General features: G+C 40.1%; 2 protein-coding genes across 11 annotated transcripts in view; both read right to left on the bottom strand.

Moving 5' to 3' along the window:
* Positions 1–5,331: 5,331 nt before the first annotated feature.
* rpe (ribulose-5-phosphate-3-epimerase) lies at positions 5,332–14,215 on the bottom strand. Its single transcript, XM_006636301.3, has 6 exons — positions 13,997–14,215; positions 12,126–12,205; positions 10,715–10,854; positions 9,377–9,511; positions 8,378–8,464; positions 5,332–7,594 (listed from the first exon to the last, which is right to left on the bottom strand). The coding sequence occupies exons 1-6, from the start codon at positions 14,116–14,118 to the stop codon at positions 7,472–7,474; spliced, it is 687 nt and encodes a 228-aa protein (XP_006636364.1). The 5' UTR covers positions 14,119–14,215; the 3' UTR covers positions 5,332–7,471.
* Positions 14,216–14,478: 263 nt separating this feature from the next.
* Positions 14,479–22,053, bottom strand: part of LOC102687983 (unc-80 homolog, NALCN channel complex subunit) — a 69,441-nt gene continuing 61,866 nt past the window's right edge. For all 10 annotated transcript variants that reach the window (XM_069196395.1, XM_069196396.1, XM_069196391.1 and 7 more), the window contains 4 exons: positions 20,258–20,339; positions 19,572–19,683; positions 18,585–18,760; positions 14,479–18,057 (listed from right to left, as the gene is read on the bottom strand). In XM_069196395.1, coding sequence (XP_069052496.1) covers positions 17,737–18,057; positions 18,585–18,760; positions 19,572–19,683; positions 20,258–20,339 — 691 coding nt within the window. In that variant the 3' untranslated portion in view covers positions 14,479–17,736. The remainder of the gene's footprint in view (positions 18,058–18,584; positions 18,761–19,571; positions 19,684–20,257; positions 20,340–22,053) is intronic.

The raw sequence follows: 22,053 nt of genomic DNA, 5'->3' as shown, positions 1-22,053 counted from the left end.
ACACAATTAAAAAAGAAACATAACGAAGTGGAAAAATCCTGTGCAAGATCAGTCCAGCTGTTAAATACTGTCCTTGGTATTTCATTTCCTCAGCCAGAGGTTGCTAGTGGTGTTTAAAAACAATTATTTGCATCTATTTGCAAATTGTACATTACATACAGATGTTTGTGTGATTCTGAATGAGATGAATACAGATTACACACATAAGTATTTCTTCCCCAGTCTTTGATTGGAGTAGCTGTACATTACAATGAAATCGATTACTGATACTACAGCAGCTTCCTGTCCCTGCCTCTAAAAACTGTCCAGTGTGGGTACTAATGTGCAGCATGAACAGCTCTTATAGATGGTGGAGCCTTGTGCAAGTCAACAAGTAAACTGTGGTTTAATCCTAGTGTGGAGGCAGTCCTCTGAGGGTAATATATTGCTAGACTCTATCAGCGCACCAGCCTTATCAATACCCCAAGGATAGGGAGAGACACCTTTTAAAGCTTTCCAAAGATATTTTACCTGAGAGCCAGGAGACGTCTGATCATCTGAATAAACCCCGGAGGGCTCAGTGCTTGCCCGACTGCTCCTGCTGCTGATTGCCAGGCTGTGTACTGAATTCCGTGAGGACTCGCTCTTGGGATGCACTGCTAGCTTGTTTACTTGGCGATCTGCCCAACCAAAGTGCTCTCCAGTCTGCTGTGTCCCTTTCCATTTGCAGGGGTCAGCCTCTCATGCTCTGGGATGATACAGACATTTTCCTTCAAACCATGTGGAATGCCTTTGAATCCATTTGTACTCCAGAGCAACGTCATATTAAACATTTGAGGCTGGCAGCGAAAACTATTTTCTCATTTTTGTAATTCCAGTATTGACAAATCCAAACATTGTAATATTGACATTTATCACAGGATTATCCATGCTATTGCAAGGCTGACTGTCCATGCGTTTAGGAAATATCGGTCCAAAATAAAATCTAACAGAACCTTAGCCTGTCAGTTCATTGGACAGTATTCCAAGCCTCGTATCCACTATATGGAGCAGCTAAAGGTAATGTAGGTCACATTTTAAATCTTTCTTCTCATACACAGTGGTCAGGAGTGCTTCAGAAATGTGTTTTTATTTTATGTAGGCACAGAGTTTACCTGACTCACAGCGTTGTAGTGATATGACTCCTTTTCACATTAACATTGTCTTCGTTTGAAAGTCGTTTGAAATGCCTGTCCCAGTCACTGCATTACAGCACCATTCTTGTCCACCTCTGCAGTGCTCCCTCTTTTCCATTCTGACTATGAGCCCTGACATGACAAAAACGGACAGCAGGAGGGGCCAGTGTTCCACCACAGAGCACAGACCTCCTATAGTCTACAATAACTCAGCGTAGCCTGAGTTTCATTAAAAGGGGCATTTTCAAAGCTCTGTGTTTCCGGCAAAATGTACTATACTGCTATATAAATCCAGTTTTATTGATCTGGTCCTCATCTATGCATAGATTTTCACCTCTAAGCTTATACAGTTATGTTTAGAAATTGGAGCAGATGGTTTATTGTGCTTTAAAAAAAGCTATGAACATCCTTTCCGTATGCTCTGGGAACTCTGTGTCTTTGCCCTTCAAAATGAATGAAAATTGGAGTGGATTGAAACCAGATTACAGAACCAGATGCAGCACACAATACTGTACATTAATATAGCATCAAGCTTCCTGTCCTGATAAATAAGGATTAATCATAGCCTTTTCTGTTGTAACTATAACATTTTTATGAACTCTGTATAACACATGAAGAACAGTTTATTGACAGACCACAGTGAATAAGAGTTCACAGTCTGGCCAGAAAATATGCTCCAACAACACAGGTAAAAATTCCTCATAAATTCTGAAGCAGATTAGCTTCAGGTTCAGTTCCAAGCATGCCCTCATCTCCAGGTCTCTGGAAAATAAGGTACTGTTTATAAGCAGACTGGATCAAAGTGCTTACACATTACTGTGACATAATTACTGAATGTGGTAAATTCTTAAGTATAAAGTTATTAAAACCTAAAGCTCATCTTCTTCTATTATTCCATCTGCTTTATGCTGATGCATAATTCTGCCCAGGATCGGATTTCTTGTTTCTGATTATCTCTCTGCTTTAAATACATGAAGGATCCGATTACAGCTTCAAATATCCTTCAATTAGTGGGCTTAAAGGACAAATCTCAGGATCATGTCTGCAAAGACAAAATGAATAAAAGGAATCTACTGGGATGATATGTGAGTGATGGGCTACAAGTCCAAGTTCACATGATTCCAGAGCACATTACAGAGTGGACTACTGGTCAAGCTGAGCATAGCACAGCTCAGAACTGGTGGAATCTGGATGCATCACACTATACTTGTGGCTTCAAAAAGTCTCTGGTGTCAGTGGTTCTGTTGCTAAGGGCCTGTTCACCAGCAGGTGGAACTTCAGGAAGTAGGATGCATGATGGGGTCTGGAAAAGGATGGTAGTGTTGCCAGTTGTTGGGTATTTTGTCGGTGCCATAGTCCAGAACTCTACAGAGAACTAAGTTAATAACCAAGGCGCCTGTCCAAGCTGATAAACAATAAGGCATTTAAGGTCATCTGGAAATGAGCAACTGATTCGCACTAGGAAATCAGCAAGGATGTCTCAATAGCACATTGACTGTTAACTGGTGACAGGGTTTGTGACCTGGGAACATTTTATTTTGTAAATGAAACAATATCAGCTTCAGTCCAGCGCCGGTTATGTCAATTCTTAGCAGCCAGTCTGCCTTTTCACTTCTATCTCCAGTTCACATGTTTTCTTCATCTTTTCTTTCCTGACAACAAAAATTGCTTAAAGGCGTTAGTCTTCGCAATGATCTGAAAGTCAGGCTCCTACTATGCATCTCTTTAAAGAGGAAGTGCTGGACATCTTGCACTATGCAGCTGCCAGCGGGCTCTTATATCTTAAAATACAGCGAACCTGCAAGTGCTGACTGAGGCTTTTCTGGCCCCAGCACTTGGCTGCAGCCTCATTATGAGGACCCGTTGGTGGTCCGATCAGGCCTTCTCCGTATCACTTGCTCATCACAGGATGTTATTTTTACGTGTTGACAAAAAAAACCCACAAATACCAATGCCTGAGCCAAGACCAATAGAGGGGCAATTAGTGTCAGAATAAAATCCGTGTACACACTTCGGTGCTTCACAGGGCCTTGTTTCCTTGACAACCATTCTCAAGCAGCCCTTTCCAGGTCTCTATACTTCTTTCTCCATCCATTGCCATTTTTAAACTTTAACATTTAGCTAATGCTGTTTGAAAGCCTGTTCAGACAAAACCTGTTACAATCCTGGGTACTGTCAAGGGCAGAGGCTTTCATCTTCACTAGAGAAAGTGCCTCCCTTTCCATGTATACAATGCCTGCACGGTTTGCTTTAATTGGCATTCATTGCAGGAGGCATTTTAACAAGTAAAGGAAATTTAATTAGCAAGACGCCATATGCACATGCCTCTGAGTGCACGAGTAAAGCAAGCTAGTACATATGGTGACATGCTAATTGTAAGGATGGGTTTATCATCTAATACGTAAATACCAAGCTCAGAGACTGGAGCTGGAACTGCAAACACATGCAAGAAGACAAATAATCCACAAAGCCACACAACGCATGAAAAGTGTTTATAACTAATCACGTTCTCTCTCTTGTGCTTATTAATGTTGCACAGAACTATTTGAATAACCAGTTTATCCCTAATTCTCCTATTCTGAATCATCTAGGAAAAAACTTTCAAACCAATAAAATAATGACCGAAAGCATAGAAGGGCTCAAGACATAAGATCAACTTTATATTAGGTTGATATCGTATGATGGGCTACAGTGATGACGTAGAAGCCCTAAGATCAGTAAATCTGAAATTAGGTTTCATACTTCGTGTTGAGTTAAACCTTGGGTTTTGAAGTGCATTACGTGTAAATTCCAGACCTGACTTGGGACGCCCCAAAGCCCAACAGATAAGAGCAGCACAAAGCAGCCATCTTTTCCCTGCTACTGTGTAGCACAGGCTCCCTCCGCAGAAAGATAGGCAGCTTGCAGGTCTCCAGAGCCAACACACACACCCTGCCCACTCTCACCTTTGACTTCCACAGACCAGCTCCTGAAAGCAGGTGCATAGGTTCTCACAGGGAAACTTACACCGTGGAACCAGGAAGGATTCCCTCAGTGCGTTTCAGCAGCTGTTACATTATTACTATGGCACTGGACTCATTGTGTATCTTATGCCTTGTGCCTGTCACAGAAGTACTAGTCCTTTTAAAAATATGATCCTGCATTCATTTCTAACAGCTGTTTCAATATACTGTTCGACAGACTTTTCTGATTTATGTAGCACTTAATTTGTAGGACAAAGGCTACATATTCCCAAATTCCTCACTCAGTGCCTTTAACTGTGGAAGGCTAGGCTAGGTGGGGCAGTTATAAAGAAACAAGCTTATCACAAGGTTTATGCTCCAAACCCTGTCACTGGTGCCAACTTCAGTTTTTAACCTCCCTACACACCATACTTTGGATTGGAGGCAGAGACGAAGTGCTGTAGTAACTACCTCTACAGCGGCAGCTAGTTATGCATCCCCTAATCTCTCTAATTTATTCTGGACAAAAGCATCTGCTCCATAACATTTTGAGTGTGGGTATTTCATACTCCTTAAAATAAAAACCCAGATAATGTTTTAGTTTTAGATTTGTGTTTCAGCAAAAAAGGTTTTTTCAAGCACACCACCAAATTTAAAATGTGTAAATCCAGCAAAAGAATTAATATTTTCTTTCCATAATACGTTTGTTTTTCGACAAATTTGACTGGTTATTTAAAAGTTGGAAAAATAGGAAGAGGATGCTTTTGCAAATGAAAGACTATCTTCCCCTGTTTTTCTTAAATGTTAAGAGGTCACCCAGGAAGAAGGTGTCTTGAATTGTCAGTTGTGAAAAAAATAGCACTAACAGGTAAAGTTTTCATTTTAGGGGAACATTTGCTGACGACGGCATAACCTCTGGATGCTGAATTATCAAGAGTGCAGGTGACATCCGCAAATTACGTTGACTAAATTCTAACCAGCCATGTGCTAAATGTCCTTCACATACAAACTGCTAATGATGTACCTTTCAATCTTCAGGTAATGAACAATCTGGGAGACATATACTGCAATTATAATGCAGTCGTATATAATAAAATCAGGAAATGTGCAGGAAGAAGTGATTATAAGAATAAGGAGATTACATTTTCCTCACATAGAGTGGGAAGAATTAATAGGGATTTTAACAACAAATACCAAATAAGAGCACCAATTTTAAAAATCAAAAAGATTAAGCATTTAAATTAAGTCATTAGGCTTTCATCTTTATAAATGTAATTTGACTGAAAGTCAAGAAACTGTACAAATAAGGTCCGGTATTGGAGATATAATTAGCGTAGTACCATGGGGATCTGAACTTAGACCATTAACCTGCAGATTTATATTAATAATCTAGATGTTGGTACATACAGCAAACTAGTTAAAGTCACAGATGACATAACAGGTAGATTAGCAAACACTGTAGAAATTTGATTCAAAATGATGAGACTGGGCAAATACATAGTGAATGATAGTTTAGATAAATATAGGTACTACCTCAATCTCAATATAATGTAAATTGGGAAATAGAGTTTTAAGTTATAAGAAAATGAGTCTAGTATTTATGCTAGCATCATTTATGTGTTCAAAACAATGCAGGGAAACAATAAAAAGCAATAGAAATGCAATATTAAAACACCTCGTACAATGTACTATTTTGACCTAATTTAAATAATATTGTATGCAATTTTTATAGTATTTATTTTGTAATCGGGCTACTATAAAAGTCTTTGAGAGTAGAACAACCAGATAAATTAATAGATTTAAAGGAATGTAACACAGTGGACTGTGGATGTAATCAGTTGATATATTCTGAATCTTTAAGAGCACTTAAACGGACTTCTTTGAAAATCAATTAAATAAAGGGAAAGTGCACTTAAAACCGAGATAAAAAAACATCTTTACACAATATGATTACACAATAGGGAGTGTGGAACAAGCAATCCAGCCATGCTTCTGAAGTTATACCCTAGATTCTTTCTAGAAAAGACTGGATGAGATCCTCTGCAACAATTAATAATAATAATAATAATAATTTCTTACATTTATATAGCGCTTTTCTGGACACTCCACTCAAAGCGCTTTACAGGTAATGGGGTCTCCCCTCCACCACCGCCATTGTGCAGCATCCACCTGGATGATGAATTAACAACTAACAAACAAAAGGGCTTGATAGGCTAAACTGCCTTCTATTTCAAACTTCTCTTATGTTCTGATGATCGGCTGTCTCCACCTGCTGGACAATAAAAAACACAGCAGGAATCTCTGGGAGTCCAGATCATTATTTTCCACATGCATACAATTTAAAATACTGAATTGGCCAAGTCCTTTACAATACAGCCTAAAGAAGGCAAATAAGTTCATATCCTTTAGCAAAGCACCTGTAATGGCTACATGGACACACAGTTTTCACTGTCTTCAGCATAACTGCACTACTTGTATATATTGCATACACCATAGACACATGGCAGCTCTACTCATATTGAGTTTTATTCAATTGGTATTACATCTAGTACTATGTAACCTTATTTTCGTAACCTCAATTTTGTGATTTTTGTGATTCTTGTGAGCTCGCAGAAAAGACATTTCATTGCCAGCAACTACTGCTGCACGCTGTATTGTTGTGCATTTGATAAATAAACTTTTATTTGATTTTGATTTGATTTGAAGCTGGCAAGGTGATAAGGCCTCAGTGAAGCCCTGGCAGCTTGACAGAGGCTTTCAAAGACATTCCAGTACACGGGCTGCCTAATTATCTTATCTGTGCTTGCTAATTGGTTAAATGAAAGAGCAGCAAAGGAAATGTCATTGAGGATTTTCTGTTGAATGGACAGCGGGAGCATGCTGTGACTACTCCAGTCAGACTTAACTTATTCTCCCTTTTAGGCTCCTGGAGGAATGCTTTGAAAAACAAAAAGCAAAAAAAACGACATTTGCCTGACAACTTTGCCATAACAAAGGTTATGAATTATACTTCTTTTTTATTCTTCTAATTCTAGAAAGAATTTCACAGCTGTTTCAAAATAATCATAATCATAGTGTAAGACATTCAGCTGGAAATGGTCCGAAGGTATCATTTGATGAAGGCTTCATTGAGGTAATGCAGTTCGTTCAATGTGTCTTCTGAGTCAGAAGAGCCAGAGGGTGGCCATTAAAAGTGACCCAAGACACGGCAATCAGGGGTCAGTCTGTGCAGAATTTGACAGTCATGTGATAGACAGAGCTTAGGAAAACCGGGCCCTGACCCTGGTCCCGTGAGAAGCTCGGTCACGATAGGTGACGTTCGGATCTGTGACATCGACAGGTAAGAGGCGCTGTGGTGTCTTTTCTCTCCTGGCCTCACCGGTCCAGGGACCTCTTCTGGATGGCCTCCGTGCACACGTTTCTTAGCAACGAGATGACGGAGCGCGGGTCGTCACTTTTCATGATGGCGCTACCAGACACGATCATATTCGCCCCAGCCTGGAGGAACAGCGCGAGAGAGAAGCTGGATATTAACCTTCCAATACTGCGCTGCCACCTTCTCAGTACTTACTGCTCTATTTCTTCTTTCTTCTGTGAGAAAACATATACACTGCTGTACAAAGGTCTTAAACATCTACAAAGTATATTAGGAGCAATATCATATAAAGCCTCCACTAGTGTTTTCTACTGCTGTATTATAACAACTTTGTTATTCATGGGTTTGAGAATAAGGAAAGCAAATCTTTAATTCACACTGAAAAGAACCTTGAAAGACTACACACAAGCAACTCATAAGTAGTGTTGTACCAGCTAATTCATTACATTTACCAAATGCATCTTATGAACCCACTATCAGTTTTAATGATTAAGATACTTTATCCTTCTTCACACATCCACACAGCTGAAAGACTATTTGATGTATAACATGATACAGACCTCTCAGGATTAATGGTTATCTTAAAACTAAATGGATACTAATTCAGTACAAGATCACATTAAAATTGTTCCTGCACCCTGTATGAAGGAATATTGATAGGAAACAGACGAACAATTCTTTGCACAGCAGTGTATAGAAAGGATGAAGCGTGCACATGTTAGAAGAAAGCTACGAAATGGCCTGAAATGACCTAATAAGCTACAACGATCTTCAGTATTGCTTGTACTGCTGCGCTGTGCACTGCAAAGTGTCAGGACTACAAGATATGTCCAATGATGCAATGTTATGTCTACCAGCACTGCCTTTCTGGTAGTGCTCTGATCTTTACTGCCACTCTGACTCACCTCCGCACACTTGTGAATACTGTCAGGTCCCACTCCTCCATCTACCTCAATATCCAGGGAGGGAAACTGACTCCTCAGCCAGTTAACCTGGAAAAGAACAATAACAAGAAAATGAAATCTTGCCTTCTTACCTTCTGGCCTCTTTGTCTATCCTTCCGCGCATTTAAAACAGAAGGACTGTGCAGAAGCATTGTGACATCTTTGTGTACCGTCTCACTCACTAAAATATTGCTCAGAAAAGCCCACCGAGTTTTGTCTCTTTTGGAAAAAAAAACTACAAGCAGGATACTTTCATTTCAATTAATATTTTGTAAACATGAAGCTAAATTAAAAGTTAATATTTTGAAAGCAACAGTGTCATTTCTATTAAACTCTTACTTGTATTTCCTATTGAAAGCATCAGTGCATTTACTGGTTACTACCCCCATTGTCGTATGTTATTTCCTATCGTAGGGACCTAAAATCTAATCCCCTGTTGCAGAGAAAGTTTAAAAAGAAAGAAAACAAAGCTGTAATTAGTATGACGTTATTAAATGACCAACCTGCCAAACCTTACATGAACTGCACAATAACACAGAGAGATCTGAGAGAAAGACAACAGTCTAAAATCAGAGCACAATTTTGGGAACTGGCCGCAATGTAGAGACCACTGGACTCTTACTCAAAAGTGAACAGTACGATATGATGTGCTGCAGAGTGCATGGATGGGAAGCTGTGGAAAAGGTAGGGAAGGTAATGTAAACACTGGAAAGTTTATTAGCCAGTAAGGCAATGCACTAAATATTTAATTTTACTGACCTTTGTAAATGCATGGTCAGAGACTATGGGTTTCAGACAGCATTGTGTGTTTGTCACTTATTCATCCTGATTCAAAGGGCCCTACTAGTTAATAATAAACAGGGGAAGGAGATAATGAAAGACAGCTTCTGGGTAGTTTAAACACAGCTGGCTGTTTCAACAATGTGGAGGTGGCACTGAATGAGGTCTTACTGCCCCCACCTTGGGCATCATGTCTTCCATGAACTTCTGGCCTCCAAAGCCAGGCTCCACAGTCATCACCAACGCCATGTCGATCTGGCCCGCCCAGGGTGCCAGGTCTTCCACTGAGGTGCCAGGCTTGATGCCCAGTCCAACCTGTAGGGTACAGGGAACAAGCCACCTCCACCATGAGCATACACAGAGACATCACACCTGTCACACGTTTGAACTCATTTGACATTATTTAACCCTCTTCTCCTCCTGGTCTCTGCAGGACAAAAAGGCTTTTTTTCCCCCACTCTGCACCTTTTGAGTCGACAGAGGATGAAAGGTTAACAGAGGGGAAGTCAACGCAGTTTGTTTTGAACGCAAGGCTCAAGTTACTCTCTAGAGGAACTCAAACATGTTACGAAACAAGACCTGGACAGCAAAACCACACTGGGGTTTTGCAATAGCTAAAAGTTGACTAGGAATTGGCTAGATCACAGTTCATGAAATACAAAGAAAGACCTTCTCCCTATCTCCTGTCTGGTCCCTTCTACACTCCTAGACATAACAACCAAAGATCTCCAATACCTTTCAGTGTTTGCCCCAGATACTAAGTATTTGCTATATTCCTGAAGAATACTTAAAATCACCTCATTACCAGAGATTAATGTTCGGCACTTAATTTTTAAGAGCTTATTTCATGGTAATCAAAGCACAGAATGCCTGCATAAGTATAAATTGTAGGATTTTCCCTAATGCACATTTTACATAATACCAGTCAAACTCATCCTTTATTTCATATAGACATGACATTTTACTAATTAGATTAAGTTCTAACATAATTGTGTCACATTTCTCGGGCTCCATTTTCCTACCTCCCTTTAAATGGTAATTATCAGTCATGTAGTCGTTGCTACATCTCAACTGAGTTTGGGAAGGTTTTATTAACAACAATAAAGGTGTACTTTGAACACCACATCCATCTCCATTCTCTTGAAAAGGCTACTTCTCTATATTTTTTGTAATTCAGCAGCTGGCAAAAAATAAACCAACAATGAATAAAAATTTACTTTAGATAAAAAACCAACCACGTGAATCTGGAGGTTTGAAATACGAGATAAATGGGCTCCTGGAAACAATGATCAGCTTTAATCCCTACGTTCGGGACTGATGAGCCAAAACACTCTGCGGCTATGAAGTGAAAAACAGGAAGGTAATTAGCAGAATTAGTGTTTTTAATTATGGAACAGAATTGGGTTATGGCAAACTTAAAGGGATGTCACAGGATTACAATCAGTGAAAACACAACACCCAGTATGTAACCCCATGCCTCCTTTTCTGTTCCCTTCCCATCATGCCCAGGGCTCTGACCTTCATGCCGCTGTGCCGGATGTCTTTGATGAGAGCGCCAGGGTTGGTGGTGGCCTCCAGGTGGAAGGTGTACTGATTAGCCCCCGCGGCAGCCATAGGCTGGACCCACTGCTCAGGCCGGGAGACCATCATGTGCATGTCTGAGAGAGAGAGAAGCTGCTCACCATCCGACACACAGACATGCACATGAATTCAGTTCAGTTCAGAATTTTGTATTCTTCCCCAGTTGGCAATTTAAGTAGCAAGCAGTGCAAATATAACACATAACCACAACACAACTGGTAAAAAACAAACATGTTAACAACATTTCTAACATGAAAAAGTAAGAAAGACTAAAATAAATCAACAAAAAGGGCAATAGTTTATACCTAAAATAACTATTTACCAGTCATGACTCCTAATAATTCCCCATCTCTGAACTGGCTTCATTACTCTGTCTTCCTCCCCACTGATAGCTGGTGTGTGGGGAGTGTACTGGTGCACTTTGGCTGCTGTCACATCATCCAGGTGGGGGCTACACACTAGTGGTGGTGGAAGGGCGTCTCCTTTATCTGTAAAGAGCTTTGAGTGGAGTGTGCCGAAAAGTGCTATAATAATAATTCCAGTCCACTTATAGAAGTTCAAAGGACTGATAAAGGATACGAGATGGGTTTTCAATGATGGCATGGGCTTTCCTCTGGATCTGATGGACGTGAATCTTAAATTTAAGACATAAGGGATCTTAAAGACTCTCCCATAATTTTGGAACAAAGGTTCACAACATTTTGAAGGGGGTTTTTGTCTTTTTGACTCAGCGAGGTGAACCGACAAATAAAAGAAACAGCTAAAATACTTTAAATAAAAGAGCAATCAAATCTCATCTCTGCATCAGTCTAACAGTACTGTTAATTCAGCAGGGCTCCACATACACACATATAGAGCCATTGACAACACAACAGACACACAATACTGACAGAACTGCAGGGTGACAGACAGTACAATGCACAATGACCTGCAAATCCCAACAAAATAATTCAGTTTCATATGCATAATTACCAACCATAGAGATCTAATGTTTTCATTCCACTGTTTTGTGAAGGAAGCCAACAACAACATAGGTGGGTACCTTGTTCCTCACTTCTACAGCCCTTTGCTGGATTGTGGGACAATGGAACAGGCCATGTTGTTGAAGCCAAAAGCCTTTCAATATACAGTTTTACTGATCCAGGGATCTCTGTCTATTACCTACAGGATGGGCTAGGTGGACCAAATTCTTAAGTTCTTATACCACTAAAAACTAATATTTTAAGCCATGTGCATGCTATTTTCTTACACAGTTTGAGAAGCTCAGTTGTACAACATATCTTTTGTATCAAGAGGCTGTCATGTATGGAAGAACTCCTGCACCACAAATAAAATGAGCATTACCCACCGAAAAAGGGCTCCGGGCCAAGATTCTTCCTCAAACACTCCACCACAGGATGGCCAAAGGTGATGTTTGGGACAAAATGTCTGTAAAGAACCCAAGATTGCTCATTTTTCACCAACACACAGTGTTGTCTGTCTGATTTTCTGCATTATTCTAATTATTTTTATTTTTAAAGCTATCAGATATTGAACTAAAAAACCTAACATCAGATAAAAGGTTGCCTGAGTGAACAAATAACACTAAACTTAATCTATTAAATAAACATTATGCAACACCCAATGCCTCATGTGAAAAGTAATTGCCCCCTTGCTCAATAACAGCCTACGTCACCTCTAGCAGCAATAACTGCAACCAGACATTTCCTGTAGTTATTGATCAGTCTCTCACAGCGCTGAAGAGAAATATTTAGATAAGGACTGTGTCTTGACCATTCCAAAACTCTTAGTTTCTTGTTCTTCAACCAGTCTGATGGGGACTTGCTTGAGTCTTTCGGATCATTGTCTTGCTGTATGACCCAGCAGAGCTTCAGCTCAGGGACAGCTGGGCTGACCTTCTCCTGTAGAATTCTCTGATCCAGAGCAGAATTCATGGTTCCTTCAATGATGGCAAGCCGGGTCCTGATGCATTAAAGCATCACACTACCACCAGCCATGACTGTTATGATGTTCTTACTATGGAATGCAGAGTTTGGTTATTGTCAGACACAAAAGGGGCCTGTGCAAAGCCAAAAAGTTCCACTTTTGACTCTTCTGGAACAATATTCTATGGACAAATCTCTTGAGGATCATCCGGGTGCATTTGACCAAATTTGAAGGGAGCATCAAGCTCTTCTCAGTGACCAGTGGTTTGCCCCACTGTCTTTCAGATGGTGGCGTCATGAATACCTTAGCCGAGGAAGGAGAGGGCTGCAGACTCCGAGATGTTGAACTTCCTGGACAATTTTACTCCTTGCTTTTGAAGAGAATTTAGCAGGACGGACACCCCTGGGAAGATTCACTACTGTCCCAAACTTTCTTCATTTGGACATTATGGCCCCGACTGTGGTTCGGTGGAGCCCCAGAGCCTTAGCAATGGCTTTGTAACCCTGTGCAGACTGACCAATGTTTTTCCAGAGCTTTTCAGGAATGTCTTTTGATCGTGGCATGATGTGCCTCTAAAACCCGTGTGCTGACAGCTCCACGGTGATAGTAAGGGCCAAAATCAGTCAGATATATATATATATTGAGCAGGGTTGGCCTTAATCAGGCCCGATTGTAAACCAAAGTATTCAAACAGCTGACCCTAACTATCCTTTTAATTGTGTATGATGCACTAGGGAGGCAATAACAAGGCTGCATGTTGGATTACTAGCACAAAAGTTATGTGTCATTTTTTCTCAGACTCTCTTCTATATACTAATACAAAAAGGTCTGATCAAATTCACTGTACAAAATGTGCAAACATGCAGAAATTGGACAGGGGGCAAACACGTTTTCTCGGCACTGTAAATCTTTTCAAGAAAATCTACGATAAGGGCACATAACCCGAACTTTAATTTCAATATTCATTGTAAAGGCTTTGTAAGAGAGCACATTTCATTCATTCAATTCCGATTCAATTCTGCATTTCGACCACTCATGTACAAAACTGAACAAGTCTTGTTGTACTTTCTAAAGGTGAACCGATTATCACAGATAGCGTGTTCATATCCTTGCTTTTCCAACCACATGATAAATCTCACGTTTATACAGATCTCCCCGATGTGCACCAGTGAGACAAGGGATTTTAAAAATGCCGATTTGAAACTAGAGGACTCGATCGCAACTCGTGCGGGCCAGCTCCATTCGTCCCTCTCTTTTAAAAAACGAACAAGTTGAGCTTTATCACATACTTACCCGTCCATAACATCGAGGTGAAGATAATCCGCGCCACAGTCCATCATTCGGCTACATTCTGCACCTAAGCAAGCTAGATCGCTGTTGAGAATAGAAGGGCCAATTTTCGCCGTATAAGACATCTTGCCAACAATATCTGCTCCCCACCACTTCCTGTCTCTGGTCTTTTTCCTTCCTCAGAGCGTGACAGATCGCAACTGTAAAATTCCAACATGGCTTCCTGGTTTCCTCAGCGTCATTTCTCCTACCCAAATTCGTGCAAAACCGCACCCCATTTGGGCTGTGGGAGGTGCGGGGGGGGTGGTTTCTGTAAAGAGTCGTCTGTGATTGGTCATAGTATGGGAGACGGTGAGGCTGCACTGAAAACTGAAAATAATGTTATCTATTAATGTTAAACTGAGTTTAGTAAGACCGAGCACCAGGCTGCTTCATCTGAGACCTCTAACAAAACACAAAACAAATTTAAAAAAGCAATATTCCCTTTTTATTTTAATATATGTGTACATACATATATATTTTAATATATAAATCTTTAACACAGGAGACAATACATCTACAGTACAGAGCCAATGATACACGTTTACAAAAAATTATATCTTGAAATACAGTTATCTTCTATGACACAATGTCTCACTGCAAAAAAAAACAGTACATTCAAACACTTTTTTCCTGGAATTCGAAAGCCTAGGATCAGATTTCTGTGGAAATGTATCAGATTTGTTTGATTTAGTACAGCATCTCCTTTGAGTTTTTATTTTCATCACAGGTTCTACCAAATTGTAAACCTTAGTTTAGAAACGTTTTTCTCGTGAACAATAAATTACATCAGCCATAGCAACAGTGAAACAATAGAGATGCTGCTTTAAGTGTATCTAGTTAGGATGTACATGTCACAGTTCAAATTAACACATCACAACACACTTGTACGTTAATCTGCACGACAGTCACAGGCCAATCAGCTGTAAAGTAATCAATTTGGAGTTTTCAACATACAGTAGAACAAATAATAAGGATTCTATTTATTTGCATGAGAAGCGGTTTAGTCTATTCAGGCATTGATACAGACAAAAGCAGGGATGCGTGGTCATACCTACGGGAAATATTACAATTTAGCAGTGCTACATTTTAAGGCACCAGATCTACTCTGCTATTACTGTATCCATAACATTTAATAGAATAAACAAAAAGATCTTCTTATCAATATCTTTCTTTTCCATTCGTTTATTCTCTAAGGGAACAAGGCACCATTCTTGCAGCACAGTGCTTTTCTCCGCTACTTTTCGAATGAGCAGGAAATCCGACAAATCTTCGCTTACCAAACAAGGAGCAGCGAAGCACTCTGAGCTCGGAACCTATTGGGAAGTTTGTGGTTTTAGGGACCTGGGGAATGTATGGGTAGAAATCCCCCAAATCAGATGAAGACAATATTTTTGTAATTGTCAGTTTTAAGGCATGGTTTATGTGCGGCAAAACATAGGTTTTACACAACTGAAGTAGAAGGATTACAGTACTTAAAAAAAAAGATATTCACAGTGAGTTGATTTCACAATAAACTCTCACCTGGATTTCTAGCTTTTGCAACCCAGTGTTCTTCCAGTATAACCTCTTTGGCTGCAGTAGAGAATTCTGAAACCTGAACTGGATGTTCTCTTTATCAAAGAATGAGCGATTTACATCTCCAGACAATTTCTTCACTTCCTTGCTATGGCATTTGAAAATGTTTGACTTTTTCCCGCAAAGAATTAAATAGGTTCATCTAATTCTTAATATGGTCTTGCGCTAACGTACATGAGGCAGTCAAAAAATAAAAATTCTTCTGCTGTAGATCCCTTTGAAGTTAACAGTGCTGTGAGTAAAGCAACAAAGTTCTCCAAACACAAAGTAATAAGCTACATGATATGTATTCATTTTTGAGGAAATACATGACACCAAATATATAGAGATATACATGAGAGTCAGCACCTAGTGAAGACCTGATTTATTACTTGCATACTGTATATCACTCTGCTCCCTGTCATTTGGCTACTCCTTTAGAATTCTTACTTATATATTTTATTTCCTGTGGAAGGCAACTCCCAGCACTAACCCAGCAATTTAACCCATCTCATCTTCAAACCCAGAACATTCATACAAAACTGATCAATAATCTGACTGTCATCCTTTTTTAGCTTCATTATTTTAACCTCAACCATTCCTCTCTATCTTCCTATCCATACTCAGAATCTGTATTAATTCCATACTATACATATTGATTGAATATATACTGTTTACAGAATTACTGAGTAATATTATCAACAATACAAAAATACACATTATAATCCCCATTCAGTAAATTCCCCCCAGACATTTAACAGAAGGATTCTGCAAACACAACAAAAATTGTCACTGAAAAAGACAAAACCCACTGGCAGAGTATCTGTCCAGGGTGAGAGACAACAAGCAAAAGCAGATCCTGACGAAATACAGGCTCAATGACAACAACCTGGCAACACAGGGAGACCTGGCTTCCCAGAGAGGACAGGCTGTGTTCCCACTGCCAGTCGGAGGAGAAGAGACAGAGAATTCCTTTTTACTGCACTGCAGGAAATATTCCAGGAATAGATCAATATTCTTCCCTAAAAACAATTCTAATTCCAGATCTCCCACTCCTGCAAGATTCACAAGATTCAGCTTACAATCCTATTGGGGGAGGAAAGTTAATAGAGCTGCAGCTCTATTCTCCTGTCACTGAGGATTAGAGAGTAAAAATCTCAGATCTTTGTTTTTGTTGTAAAGGTTTGCGAATGTCATGTTAATTGTTTTAGAAACACATAATTTTAGCATCGGTCATATCAATAAATCTCTTTAAATTTCAAGTTATCTGAGTGATAGAGATTGATTCCTTATTTAGTGGAAAACTACATCCATCCAGAAAATGCCTGGAAACTCCTTAAACAGTGATATCTAAGCCATGCTGGTCACCTGCACAAAAAGAATCGACAAATGCTTTGCCTAAAGTGTTTACATTCTCCTAAAGTGAGAATATTTATTGTTTTTATCCATTGGTATTCTATTGTTCAATGTCTGTCTAGATATGTCAAGTCTAGCTGAATAAAACATTTAACCTAAATCACTGGACTCAATATAATTTTTTCTTCTTTTAGACATATTTAACATTTACCGACAAAAAAACTGGTTAAAGAGTTATTAACTATAGCATTTACAGTATTTGTGTTTGTATTTGTTTTTTTTTCACCTAGAATTTAGCTTGAGTATTTCTCTGTAATCTTTTGCTTGTATTCAGACTACAGCATTTTATTGTGTTCACTCAAGACACAAAGGGATCACTAGTAATCTATCACAAAATACTTAGTTAAACATTTTATTTACCTAGCAGCAACGCCCTGGCAGTTCACATCTGGCTTCGTGGCCTTAGTAGCTTGTCAAAAACTGACCCTGTGTCAGTTGTTTTTTTGTAGGATATCTTGTGTATTTATGCCGCATTTTCTTAAGGGTGAAATATTACATTCTGTATTTTTTGGTTGGAAGGAGGTAAAGAATGCTTTTAGTGCAGAGCGTGGAAAAGCTCCGTTCTCCATCAGTGGACTGCAAAAAGCTGACATAAAAATCAGATTTGTGGGAAAATCTCAGAAGCCTATTCTGAAAACATACAGGTCAATTGATCAATTGATCGACCGATCGATCAATTGACCGGTCAGACTGATTCCAGAATGGTGTGCTGGCTTGGCTGTCCTGGGATTCTACATGTGAGGCTCGTCCAGGCTGGTCTTGCCCTCCTTGGGGTCACAGGGCGAGTGGGCGAGTGGGGAGAGGAGGGGATTTTCAGTGCCGTTCTCCTCAGTGATGTGCAGCACGGTGTCGGTGTGCTGCAACAGGACAGATGTCTCCTCATCCTCGGGGCTCTCTGGGGTGAGCAGGGGCGGCCCCTGGAGCGGTGGGGTCCCCAGGACAGGACGCTGGGGTGAAGGCAGAGGAAGAGGAGGAGGAGGAAGTGTAGACATGCTGCTGTGATGGCTTCCCAGGTCTTTCTTCTCCATGTTCCCAGAGTCCGCAGCGTCCGCCTGGAACACAGTCAGTCAGCTCATAGAGGTGATGTTCTTGGGACACTAAGCTACCTGCAACCTGGTAAGCACGAAGAGCTCTGTGGTCTCCACTTGACAATTTGACAATTGCCGATTTATATTAGTTCTTCATATCTCTTCTAAAACAACACTTTAGTATTCTTATTCATATTATCAATTGTGCTGGCAGAAATGAAACTAATCAAAAAGCTTGTGACAGTTGGCCATCTATTGAGCTTTTTGGTAGGTTAGAAAATAAGAATTTCATTAGGTGCAGAAAACTTTTAGACTTTTAACCAGAAATGCTACAACAAACTTTTCATATTACAGCTATTCTCATAATGTATTATTGTAAACTGTTTAACAGATTGATTGGCCTGGTGGACACTTGAAAGATCAGAATTAGGGGTGTTTTTTAAATCACAATCACATTTTTTGGATGATGAGTATACCCCTCTGATCTGTTTTCCTAAGCACACAGAGAGCGCCTGTGTTTATTCTGGGATGCGCAGGGCGAGGGGGAGTACCTGCGTTGGCACGGCACCGCGCAGCTCTGCAGGGATGGAGGGAGACGCAGCGGGAGAGGGTCTGGCCCCAGGGCTCAGCTTCTTGGTCTCGGAGATGCAGTCCTTGCTGGTAGCCGGGGGCGACGTCACGGCCACACCGGCCTGCGCCTCAGTAAAGGTCACTGACCTTTTCTGCTCTGTGGACACCAGGGTGGCACACAGCCAGGAGTCAGGTCAGCATGAGCTATGCTCTTTTTACACCCTGCGCTTTGCTTTTATAGCACACCATCACTGTCAATACATCAGACTTGGCTTATGGGGAAGAGGAAAACAATTGCAGCGAGCTCTCTCGTGAGGTGAAGAATACATTTTACAATACAAATTGCCTTTTAAGAGAGAATCTAGTGTAATTAAGTCAAAGAGGAACTGCACCACTATTTTTATATTTCGGGGTTAGAAAGAATTGGCATTGATTTAAGCCACAATGAAAGTAAAGTATACACAGTGATGCATGAAACTTCCAATTTACATCCCAAAATGAATGAAATTTCCAGGTATGTGCAGGGCCATATTGCCTTCTTTGTCTGTGATTCAGAACGAGGCAGCAACACCTCTGGTGGTTTGAAGCAGCCCTATGTCTGCTGCAACAACCTATACTTATTTGCTCGTACATCGCATTACATAAGTCACTACAGTGACTAGTGAGCAGGAAGGGCCGCCTCACGTCACAATTTGTGCAAACTCTCACTCTTGCCTGTGGCGAATCTAGCGATTTGAGACAATGTACGTTTGATACAGTACTTTCACATAGTTCACCATTTTGTGATTAATTTGGAATTTTGCGATACCCTCAATTCATTTATTTTGTTACAGAGATCTAATAGCCAGTCTGAGAAATTGGGACTGCAGTTCCCCTTTAAAACCTAAAATGAAAAAGAGTTCAGTTGTTCGGTCTGAAGTCTGGGGCACACCAGAACACCCCTTCATCACATACACACACGGTATTACCCAGTGGTTTTGTCTTTGGCTGTATACTCCGGCGTGTTGTGGAGAGTCGGGCCCCCGGTCGACTGCGTGGCTCATTCTGGGTCTTCTGCCTGGACAGGAGGGGGCGCCGTGGCTACAGGGAAAGAAAAACACTCTTTGACTGAAAGGTCACAAACGAAACCATGCAGACACTGACGCAAACCTTGTTTTAAATGCCTTTTTTCTACCATGACAACAACCACACGGTGACCTACTTATACAGAAACGAATGCACGTGAAATACTTTTCTCAAGGGCACAACAGCAACATCCCATCTGGGACATGAGCCCACAACCTTCCAGTGCAAAGCCCAGAGTCATGAGTACTACTCTGCACTGTTGTGGTGCTGCTCAGTCTACTACTGGCACATACATCTGTCTTTACCCACAGTAAAATTAAGAACATGTCGTCCACAGAAATCGTCGCTTCTCTCTAATGTTATTATTTGTAAGGTTGTTTTTACTCGTTTTTTCATTTCACCATTGCTAAACATTTTGCTTGGTTTCACAAAGCCTTCCTATGTTCTACCATTAATCTGTGATTCAGTCTCAGCTCCTGGTCAGGGTTCTTAACTCTGCTGTACTGTAGTCATTTTGTGGTTTGCTACAGCTGTAGTTTGTGTTGTGGTGATGGTAGAGTGTAATTTTCAGAGCAGTTTCTGTATTCACCTGTCTGAGACCCCTCTTCCTCCCCAGTGGTGGCTGTATGAGGAGATTCTGCTGTCCTGGCTCACTTTGAACACTCGCCACCCTGTGGAGACCCAGCCACACAGAAAGACAGACACACAGATTTCCAGTCAGCGACACGGATACACAGCAGCCGTGCTCGGAGCTTGAGAAGATACTTTCCCACTTTTACGTAAGGTAACCTATGAGGTTGAAGAGGTTCAAATCTAGTGAACAAAGGGCGTGAAAAAGAGACGTTTCTTACTGATCGCTTAGAAACAGTTATGAAAAAAAAAATTGGAACAAAAAAGTCACCCTGTAAAATCCCCTGGCACCTGTTCATGGTCCCATACTGTCAGAGAGCTCAGGAGTGGTGCTGTTGTGAAATATAACAAACAATTTTGATTGGCTGTATTACCTGCTTTTTACACTGCCCATATTTTATCTTGTATCATTCCCACCACAAAAGTCTCTGCAGCACTACATGTGTACAGTTGTGGGCACAACTGAGAAAGGTTAAGAAATCTTTAATTTTTTATTAAAAATAATTTGAATCTAAATCATTTGTAATTGGAGTTTAAATTTGTTTACTAAACAGGAAAAAGTAAAAAAAGATCAATGGAAGAAAACAACATTCTTTCTAAAAGAAATGACGCCCAATGACACTCGTAATAAAAGCATGTAGAAAAGATGTGCTCTACATGTAGTTCTGGCATGTAAAAACATCTTAAATAATTTGATATGAATAAATTTGGAAATCTACACAATATGACATTGAAAATATTCAGTTCTAAGAATTCCCATGTTAGGTTACAATCTTGCAACATGGATAGTATTATCTCAATCCAGGAGATCCATGTTTGTCTGCTAGTAGTGGAGACTACTAACATTTCTTCTTTGTGCCAAAAAGCATCCCTTTGCTTTTCCAAGAAATACAACCTTCTTCAGGACAGAAATCAAAATCAACAGACAGTACAGAAACCACAGCAAAACACAGATTATAGACATTCACAGTCTGATATAATCTGCCATATCATTTGAACATCAAACAATTTAGTGAATGTGGGAGCGCTGAAGAGGCAACACCGGTACATAACAGCTCTCTAAAACCAAATTAAATAAATAAATCAAACTACACACGTGATATAAAGAAACTTTTTAAGTGGTTACTGGTAACCACTTACATGTTGGTTAAAGATTTTTGTTATCAGAGCAAAATTAGTAACTGAACGTAAGTGTAAAACATCTAAGTATGCATGAATTAGAACTTTTTTGGCTTCTCAACCAATCTCAGGTGAACAGCTTTTTTGCATTACTTTAACTCTTGAAAGCTGTCATGTCACAATATGTTAAATCAGTTCAATACTCAATCAGAATGAGGTTTCCCTGGTGTGTAAAATGAAGGAAAAAGAATCCGTGACTGAATTCCTTTTTATCACATTCCTTATTGATACACTGCTTTTTAGGGTCTTCTTTATCCCAAACACTTACATTGACACCCCTTCTCAGAAAAACACTTTACAATATTCAATAGCAGTTTGGAAATTAAGTCCACTGAATACATACGAATGCTATTGTTAATGTTGTTTCTATTAAAAGATCTGCGACTCTGCAATGTGTGCTCCACACGATTATGTTCTACAACCCCCCTCTCATGTGTATTAAAAACACAAGAAATCTTGCTAACTGTTTACCAATTCAGCGTCTCCCACAATAGGACCCTAATACAGGGCTGTAGACTTGATTGGCAAAAGCTGGCACGCATGTACAGTATGAACACTATGGCACTATGGACTGAC

The sequence above is a fragment of the Lepisosteus oculatus genome, chromosome 12 (assembly GCF_040954835.1).
Source record: "Lepisosteus oculatus isolate fLepOcu1 chromosome 12, fLepOcu1.hap2, whole genome shotgun sequence".
Lineage (NCBI taxonomy): Eukaryota > Metazoa > Chordata > Actinopteri > Semionotiformes > Lepisosteidae > Lepisosteus > Lepisosteus oculatus.
This window is presented reverse-complemented; position numbering and strand designations above follow the sequence as displayed.